Below are 10,149 nucleotides of genomic sequence, written 5' to 3'. Positions count from 1 at the left end.
GTTGTACTAAGGTCCAATCGGGTGTCCAACTCTAACTGAAAAGCCCTTCAGAAATTGGAAGTAAACTGGGGACCTTGATCCGAGATAATAGAAATAGGGACCCCGTGCATAAGCATAATCTCACGAATGTAAATCCTGGCTAACTTCTCCGCAGTGTAAGCGACCTGAACTGGAATGAAATGAGCTGACTTAGTCAACCGATCCACAATAACCCAAACTGAATCAAACTTGCCTAGGGTCTTCGGAAGACCCACAACAAAATCCATGGCAATCCCCTCCCACTTCTACTCGGGTATGGGCATTCTTTGAAGCATACCACCAGGTCGCTGGTGCTCATAATTGACTTGCTGGCAATTCCCACACTTAGCCACAAAATCTGCAACATCACTCTTCATCCTACCCCACTAGTAATGTTGCCACAGATAACGATACATCTTCGTAGCACCCGGATGAATAGAATATCTGGAACTATGAGCCTTCTCCAAAATCAGACGAATCAAATCACCAACACGAGGAACGCATACACGTTTCTCGATCCTCAGAATCCTCTCAATATCAAGCATGGCCTCCTTGGCCTCACCTCTCAGAACCTTATCACGAATCTTATAAAACTGGGCATCCTCAAACTGCTAGTCCCTAATTTTCTCCAAGATGGACGACCTCGCCTTAACACAAGCTAAGACTCTGCCCGAAACTGAGATATCAAGGCGCACAAAACTGTTAGCCAGAGTCTGAACCTCTATGGCTAACGGATGCTCAGAAGCAACCAATCGGGCTAAGCTACCCATACTCACCACCTTGCTACTGTGTGTGTGTGTGTGTGTGTGTGTGTGTGTGTGTGTGTGTGTGTGTGTGTGTGTGTGTGTGTGTGTGTGTGTGTGTGTGTGCATCAACTACTACATTGGCTTTCCCGAATGATAGAGAATGGTGATGTCATAATCCTTCAAAAGCTCCATCCACCTATACTACCTGGAATTTAGATCTCTCTAACTGAGCACGTGCTGAAGGCTGCGGTGATCGGTGAACACCTCACAATGGACTCCGTACAGATAGTGCCTCCAAATCTTCAAGGCGAAGACTACCGCTAATAACTCTAGATCAAGGGTAGGGTAGTTCTTCTTGTGGATCTTCAACTGACACCAAGCATAGGCAATGACTCTACCCTCCTGCATCAACATAGCACCCAAACAAACACGGGATGCATCACAATACACTAAGAAATCCTTACCCTCCATGGGTAATGCCAGAATAGGGGCTGAAGTCGAAAGAGTCTTGAGTTTTTGTAAGCTCTCTTCACAAGCATCGGACCACTAAAAAGGAACCTCTTTCTGAGTCAATCTAGTTAAAGAAGAAGCAATAGAAGCGAAGCCCTTCACAAATCGACGGCAATAGCTGGCTAACCCCACAAAGCTACGTATCTCAGTCACAGTAGTGGGCCTCGCCCAATCTCTAAAAACCTTAATCTTTTTTAGATCAACCATGATCCTATCCTTAGACACAACGTGGCCCAAGAATGCTACAGACTCAAGCCAGAACTCACATTTTGAAAACTTGGAATAAAGCTCATTTTCCTTCAATAACCCAAGGACAATCCTCAAATGACCCTCATGCTCCTTCCTACTCTTCGAATACACCAAGATATCATCGATGAATACAATGACGAAGGAATCAAGATACGGTTTGAAAATTCCATTCATCAAAGTCATAAACGCAACTAGGGCATTCGTATGCCCAAATGAAATCACTAGGAACTCATAATGATCATAACGAGTCTTAAAGGCTATCTTTGGAACATCCTCGGACCGAATCTTCAACTGATGGTAGCCTGACCCAAAATCAGTCAACGAAAATACCGAAGCACCCTGAAGCTGGTCGAACAAGTCATCAATGCGAGGAATAGGATACTTATTATGAATGGTGACCTTGTTCAACTGATGGTAATCTATGCACATCCTCATCGTACCATCCTTCTTCTTCACAAACAAAATAGGAGCACCCCAAGGGGAGACACTCGATCTAATAAACCCCTTACTCAACAGATCCTGTAACTGCTCCTTAAGCTCCCTCAACTCAGCGGGCGCCATCCTATAGGGAGGAATAAAAATGGGGCGCGTGCCCAGATCCAAATTGATACAAAAATCAATGTCGCGGTCGGGTGGCATACCCGGCAAATTAGAAGGAAAGACCTCTGCGAACTCACACACAATGGGCACGAACTCAAGGGGCGGAGAATCAATGCTAGTATCACGAACATGGTCTAAGCCAAACACCCCTTGCTACCAAACTTCTTTGCGCGGAGATAAGAAATGAACTTCTTCAGAGCGGGGCTCGGAGGACCCCTCCGCTCTAGTCTAGGAACCCCAGGCATAGCTAACGTGACTGTCTTGGTGTGACTGTTCAAGATCGCATGATACAGTGACAACCAAGTCATACCCAAGATAATATCAAAGTCTACCATATCCAATACCATTAAATCTACCCAAGTATCATAACCCATAAAAGTAACTAAGCAAGACCGAAAGACTCGATCAACAACAACTGAGTCTCCAACCAGAGTATATATATGGACAGGCACATCAAAACGGTCACTAGTCAAATCCTAACCAATAGAATGATAGGTAGATACATATGAGAAAGTAGACCCTGGATCAAACAAGACTGAAGTAGGTCAATGACAAACAGAAATATTACCTGAGATCACAACATCAAAGGCCTTAGCCTCGGACTATGCCCCTCCTCTGGAGGCCTGAGAACTGCCTCTACCTGAGTGGCGTCCACCCCTTGATTGATGATATCCACCACGGCCTGAATAAGTACCGTCTCTAGTTGAAGAACCACCCCGGCCACTAGATGGTGTCGGAGTTCTCGGAGTCTGGAATCGGGAACCCTTTTGCGACCCACTCTGTCCGGATCTAGGATAATCTCTCATAAAGTAGCCAAATTCACCACAAACATAGCAAGATCTAGGGGCTGGAGGCCGATGCATGGAAGCCGATGAACTAGAGGGACCACCATGGTCAGCTGGACAAGAATAAAAACCACTATGGAACTATCCAGCTCCATAACCACAGGGTCTAGAAGGACTAATGCTGACTGAAAAGGGCGGCTAATGGCTGACTGATAAGGCTTGGACGATTGTGCCCCACCCCTGTAGCTAGAATCACTATAACCACCATGATGACGCGACCTCTTCTCACTAGACTCTTCCAAATATTGAGCCTTGGCAAACTCAACACCCACGGCATGATCAACAACCGCCTGGAAGAAAGATCCCAAAGTTACCAATTGTAGACAAGCAACATAGAGTGGATACACAAATCCACCAACAAACCTACGAGCCCCCTCCTCCTCCATGGGAATAAACTGAGCAGTATACCTCGCCAAAAATAAAAATTTATCCTCGTACTCTGACACAATCATGCCTCGCTGTCGCAAATGAAGGAACTCATCTCTACGCTCATCCCTCAAAGTACGCGGCACATACTTCTCCAAGAAAGCCTGATAGAACTGGGTCTAAGTAAGGGGAGGTGCACCAACAGGCCTGCCCTCAATAAAAGTCCTCCACCAAGTCTTCGCGTCTCCACAAAACTAAAATGACATATAATCCACCGTATGAACTTCACAATACGCATCTTATAGAGCCTCTCATGTATATCTATAATGAACTTATACGCATCCTTACTACGCAAGCCAAAGAACTTGGGCGGCTCCATCTTCAGGAACCTCCCAACAAGATCCTGATCCTCAATGGTCAAGAGCTTGACTTTCATGGGTCTGGAAGCACCCTCAGGGACTGGAATATTGCCTAAACGCTGGCCCATGGAAGCAACAGGATGCATCCTTATAGTCTGGCCCTGCTTGGGAGTCCGTACTCCCACTCAATTCTGGGAACCACCTGGAGTAGTGGCACCACCTACGGCATGCTGGACGTCAAGATGAAGAAGTACACGGGCCATAACATCCTAGAATGCTTGATCGTACATGGCATTGGGGTGAGTCTGGGCTGGTCCCACACCTCCCCCGGCTGCCTATACTCTCTCGGGCTGACACTCTAGAGAAGCTGAACATGCTCGCCTCTGTCCAGCCACAGGGGCCTCACCCCTGGCTGGTGTAGCTCCACGGTCTCTATCTCAGCCGCAACCTCTCTCTTGTCCTCATCCTCTGGTGCCTGTCCCAGCAGCATGTTACACCTCCCGTTTTTATCGCAAGAAAGTCTTTGGCTTATTGGTGGTTTATACCTTTAGTATGGGGATCCGCACCCAATTTTTTAAGATATCAAGTGCTTTACCTCGCATGTACCAAAGTATAAGTATACGTTCTTCGCAATACGATAGGATTAAAAGTTAAAATAATCGAATCATCGCAAGTCGGAATGACTCAGGGAACTGGCAGGAAACCAGTCCCCTTTGATGGACCGTTGACGTGTCATCGGTGGAGTCACTCGACGCCGTCGACACGCCGCCATCTCTGATTCTCAGGTGGATAATTGACGGTGCAAGTCGATAGCCGTCGACTCGCTCATCAAACCGCATCACTGGGGCTGTTTTATCCTATCTATATCTATAGAGCCCTAACGTTTTTATTCCTTATTTTTTATCCCCAAGTTAGAGAAAACCCTAACATATTTCCCCTCTACAATTTCTATCATATTGGAGGAGTTTTAGTAAGATCCGAACCCCGTAAAACCCGAGCTAGTGAAGAAGAAGGTTGTTCTTAGGGTTTAATTGAAGTTGTGAAGCTTGGAAGTTGGAGTTGAAGTTGATTCTTGGTATTCTAGTCCTTTCAAGGTATGTATATGATTCCTACCTTTGAGTTTGAGTTAAGTATCAAGAATTTTAGTGGTTTTAAGTGAAGAAATATAGTTAAGGAAGTGGGAGGTTGAATAAGGGTAAAGGTGAGACAAGGGGCTGTTTTGGGAGAGGATTTGGAATAGGGGTGGGCGTTCGGTTTTTCGGTTCGGTTTTTCAAACTTCAGTTCAGTTTTTTTTATTTCGATTTTTTTGAAAGTGGACACCGAACGCCTTACCAAATTAATTCGGTTCGGTTTCGGTTTTTCTAATTCGGTTTTCTGCTTGTAAAATGGACTTTCTTTTTAGTTAACTACTAGACTATAACATACCTTCTGTTGACTAATAAATCCGTTAATCCACTAAAGGTTCTTGAGCATTGCAGGGACACATGTTTATTTCCTCAGTAACCATAAACATTTAACATCAAAATGAGTACATGAAATAATTCCTTTTGCTAGTTAAATCCTTATAAAAAAACACATACATATAAGTTCAATTCAAAAGTGACCATTAAGTTTCTGTTCTCAATCATACTACTCTCAATCATACTAGACTTTCATGAAAATATACTACAGTTTGCTAGCAGCTGCTGAACATATTTAGATACTACCACAGAGAGCAGTTTTTTTCACTTGGTAGGTGCAGTACGGGATGTGACCTTAATGGCAGTTAATCTAAGGAAGATGAAGCATATTATCATGAGCTGGAATTTCTTGTGAAGACAATGGCAAGGATAACACCTACTGGTGCACGGGAGCCTTACATTAAATTCTAATCAGAAATAAGGCAAGAAGCACCATACTCCCTGAAGGTGGCTTATAATCAGAAATAAGGCCAGAAGCACCACACCAAAAATTAAATTCTAGACTACCAAAAAATAGGGGAATAGCAGCAAGCGAGCAAAGACAAGGGCGAGAAAGAACGTAGAAAGGGCCGTAAGCACCATACACAGCCTTAAATAATATAGTGAGCAGGCAGACCAGTAGCAAGGCAGCAACACAGCCTTAAACAGGCAAAGAACACAGCCTTAAACAACAGGCAGCAACACAAATCCAGTAGCTTAAACTTAAAATCAATAGCAGCAGCTTAAAGCCTTCAACTTAAAACAATAACAACAACCAGCCAGCAGTAGCAAAACACATAAAAGGCAAAAACGAGCAACACAAATAACATAAGCTTAAAATGAGCAGCAGCCAAACTACCAAACAACATAAATAAACAACATAAATGTCTTAAAATTTAGCTCCAAATACAAAAAATTAGTTGTCACAAACTAAGTCTTAAATCCATTGTCTTAACACAACACTAGCAATCACAATTTGGTCCGAAATTCACCAAATTGAAAACGTAAGCTCAAATTTGAAGGCGAATTTGCCTCTCTTGTTGACGCTCAAGACATTTCCCAATATGTTTCATCAAGGAACCTGTACCATTCGCTCTTGAATTATATTTAAGTATTATACCACATGTCAAGCACCTTACTTTACGCCTTTCTTCATTGTCTTGAACTACCGAAAAATATTCCCAAACATGTGAGCGAGCTTTAGGAGGCATTGTTGAACTTAAACATAATAAAAAGTAAGATAAAACCAAAAGTTAAAATATAACTTTCAAGATAATAGAATAGAACAACAAAATAAAATATTGAACTTATCACTAGTAGCAAATTGTAATCAAACATCAACAATGCAAGGATCTCTTCCACTATTTGCTATCTCTAAGGGTAATTTAATCAAATATGTCATACAACATAAATAAGTATATGATTTTTTCACTAAAAAACACAAAAAAAAAAAAAAATAGTATAAAACCTTACCAAGTTCAAGTTGCTCAAGATACTCCAAACTTTCTTCCACACTAACGGGTTTTGTCTCTTCTCTAAGCCAATCTTGGGCACAAATAAGTGATTGCACACATTTAGGAGTCAATGAACTTCTAATTGGATCAAGAATATGTCCACCAGTACTAAATGCACATTTCGATGCCATACTAAAAACCGGAATAGCCAACACATTACGAGCCAACTCTGAAAGAACAGGAAATCTATGAGCATTTATTTTCCACCAATCTAAGACCTTAAACTCAACACGTTCATCTTCAGGCTCTTGTTCTTCACTAATGTATCTATCCAACTCCGATTTAGCACCCCCACATCCAGAATCTTCCTTTTGTTTCTTCAAGTGAAGCTTAGTTCTCAAAGCTTTTGTTCTCACAGATGTGTCAGAATTAGACGATACATCATATGACCATTGAGATGAAGAAGATGAAGAAGATGTAGATGGATATGATTTATGATGAACTTCTCTTGAATATTTTTTTAGATACTCTCCAAACAAAGATTTCATATAATCATACACTCCTTTGCTTACTTTCTTTCCTACTTCCTCCCCAAATAGCTCTTCAAGCCCAAAGCTAACATACACAAACTTATTACGAGGATCCAACACGGAAGCAATAAAAATCATTTTGTTCATCTTTTCAGTATCACCCCAATACTTTTGGAAGAAGCATTATCAACAGTAACAGAAAAAACCTTATCGAAGTTCCAATAAAGCAAACAATTACTAATAGCCTCTGCCATATGCTCACCCTTATGACTAGTGATAGGGCTAAAATTCAGTATTTTTTTATGCAAAATCCAATCTTTATCAATATAGTGAGCAGTCAAACACATATAATTAATTCTTTGCAATAATGTCCATGTGTCAGTAGTAAGGCAGATTTTTTATTTTGCTTCTCTAAAATTCTTCTTCAAACCTTGTCTCAATTCGCCGTAAACTTCATAAAAATCCCTTGTTATTGTTCTACGAGAAGGAACTTGAAATAAAGGTTGGGCTACATTCATAAACTTCTTGAAGCCTTCCTTTTCTACAAAGCTAAATGGTAGTTTATCTGTAATTATCATCTCAACTAAAGCCCTCCTAATTAATTATTGATCAAATTCCTAAAGCAGCTCATCCTTAGATGCAAAATTTATCTTTTTCTGAGTGCAAGTTTCAATCTTGGCTTTATATACTGCGCACCTCAAAGGTATATGTTGTCTCAATCCCGTTGTCCCATTCTTGTAGTATTAGCGGCATAAAGATTTTTACAATGTTTACACCTCACTTTACCAATACCATTCACAACGACCTTATCAAAATGATCCCAAACCGCTGATCTAGATCTTATTTCTTTTCTTTTCTTTGTTACCTGGGTCTGGGTGTCAAGTGAGTTGTCAATGTCATTGCTATCATCAGTATTAGGTATGCTATCAGTTGAACCAACTGCACTTAGTCTAGTTTCATCCTCCATCTATGAAAAATTAAAAAGAGAAGTTATAAGATAGAAGCTCTATAGCAACAGTTACCAGTTTCAAAAAAAAAAAAAAATAGAGCTCTATAGCAGTAGAGCAACTCAACAAACACTCAACAAAGCCAAAAAAGAAGCAGCAAATATTTAGTTATGACTTATGCACCTAAAGAAAATCTAGCAGTTACAGTATAAACAATTCTTGCCCAGATTTCTCCAAAACTGCAAAAACGGATGTTGTCTTCTTCTTTTCTTAACAATTCTAAAGATACCCACTGATAAATTAAGAAAATTTAATACCCCATAATAAAGATTCAAACTTTACTGAAAAGGAAAAGAATTTAAAACAAATCCAACCCAATACAAATTCAGTGATTTTTTATCCAAAACTAGCTAGGGTTTTGGTGAAAAAAGAAATTAAGGTTCAAACTTATGAAAAGGAAAGAACAATCAAACTGAGAAATTATAAGGAGAAAATGAAATTACCTTAATTAAGAAATTAAGAAATGAGGAAGAAAGTGAACTCCCACAGCCGCTGGTGCCTGAAAGACTCGAAATAAAGTGTGAGGACTATGAGCGTGAGGAGTCAGATAGAGCGTGACGAGAGGAGAGGAAATGAATTTAGGGTTGGATAGTTAGATATATTAATTTGGGTCTATTAGGGATGGACTTGGATAGTTGGATATATTATTTTGGGCCTGAGAGAATGGAGTGGGCTGAGTGATCTGAGGGGTGTAAAAATTATTTAGTAAATTTTTGATTTAACCGAAAAATTGGAAAACCGGTTCCGAACACCGAATGTGTTATTTAAAAAAAAATCGAAACTGAACCGAAATACCAAAAATCCAAAACTGAAAAATCGAATTAATTCGATTTGGTCTGATTTTTCAATTTTTGGTGTTTATGCCCACCCCTAATTTGGAGTAGAATTGATTATATTTTGATATATAAGAATTGATATTGTTATGGTTGAGTTGTCGTTGATGGTTGGGTTGAATTAGAATTGAAGGATTGTTAAGTCTACGAAGGAGATGTTGCCCGAAACTCATTAAGTTCCTTTTGCACTTGAATCGGTTAATAAGTAAGGTAAATGGTCTAATTGTAGCCCATGTTATCTTGATTGTAGACTTACGAGTTCGAGAAGTAGAAGTTGGACGATTAGATACCCTTCAAGGTATGTTAAGGCTATCCTTTCTTTCATTTTGGCATGATCTTATGATATGAGCGAACAAACATGTAAACAAGCTTCCATATTATTCTATTCTTAGAAGCACTAGGAGTACCTCAGTATTTGATGATCCTATACTCCTTGTTATTATTGTTCTTTTTGTTCTTTCTTTTCTTGGGTCCTGAGACTTCATATACTGATGATATTAGCTCAAAAGATTTCTATCGGAGGTAGTACGACCTTATGCACTCCGAGAGTTCTAGTTACTCATTATACTTATGCATTTCATTCATTATACATATGCATATTGACACTTGAAAAGAAGGCGTTATATACGCGTATATTATATGTATATGGGGTATGGGGAAAGGGATAGGTGTTATATACGCATTACCACCTGATCAGCTGGTGCACAGTGATGATTATGATATATAGATCAGGCCGTACGCTCCTCAGCGCTAACATATGATATAGGATCGGCCCGTACGTTCCTCAGCACTAATATATGATATATGGATAGGCCGTACGTTCCTCGGCACTGACATATAAGATATAGATCGAGCTGTATATTTCACAAAGACTAACATTTATATTATGACCTATGCATATCATACGCCCGTCGAGGCACTTTCATGTTATACAGATATTTCCAGATGTTCAGCCACAGATGCATTCAGATATTGAGATTAGCTTTCATATTTCAGATGTCTCTCATGATTCTTATGTACTTGATGTTCTTATGCCTTACATACTCGGTACATTATCCGTAGGGACTCCCTTATTGCTCAGGGGGCTGCGTTCGTGCCCGCAGGTTCAGGTAGACCGACAGGCAGTCAAGCTTAGTAGGACTTACATTCAGCTGCAGTCAGTGCGCTCCACTTAATCCGAAACTACAGTCTA

The 10,149-nt window shown here is 40.5% G+C and overlaps 1 protein-coding gene and 1 long non-coding RNA gene across 2 annotated transcripts in view; both read right to left on the bottom strand.

Moving 5' to 3' along the window:
• Nucleotides 1–1,481, bottom strand: part of LOC132048948 (uncharacterized mitochondrial protein AtMg00860-like) — a 2,717-nt gene extending 1,236 nt beyond the window's left edge. Inside the window, exons 1-2 of the mRNA XM_059439628.1 lie at nucleotides 1,323–1,481; nucleotides 1,083–1,166 (exon numbers count right to left, since the gene is read on the bottom strand). Coding sequence (XP_059295611.1) covers nucleotides 1,083–1,166; nucleotides 1,323–1,481 — 243 coding nt within the window. The remainder of the gene's footprint in view (nucleotides 1–1,082; nucleotides 1,167–1,322) is intronic.
• A 4,520-nt stretch (nucleotides 1,482–6,001) lies between these two features.
• Nucleotides 6,002–8,653, bottom strand: LOC132051149 (uncharacterized). The gene is made up of 2 exons (XR_009413601.1): nucleotides 8,568–8,653; nucleotides 6,002–6,351 (listed from the first exon to the last, which is right to left on the bottom strand). It is a non-coding gene; the product is annotated as an uncharacterized LOC132051149 (long non-coding RNA).
• Between the last annotated feature and the right edge of the window lie 1,496 nt (nucleotides 8,654–10,149).

This window comes from Lycium ferocissimum, chromosome 3, assembly GCF_029784015.1.
Source record: "Lycium ferocissimum isolate CSIRO_LF1 chromosome 3, AGI_CSIRO_Lferr_CH_V1, whole genome shotgun sequence".
NCBI lineage: Eukaryota > Viridiplantae > Streptophyta > Magnoliopsida > Solanales > Solanaceae > Lycium > Lycium ferocissimum.
This window is presented reverse-complemented; position numbering and strand designations above follow the sequence as displayed.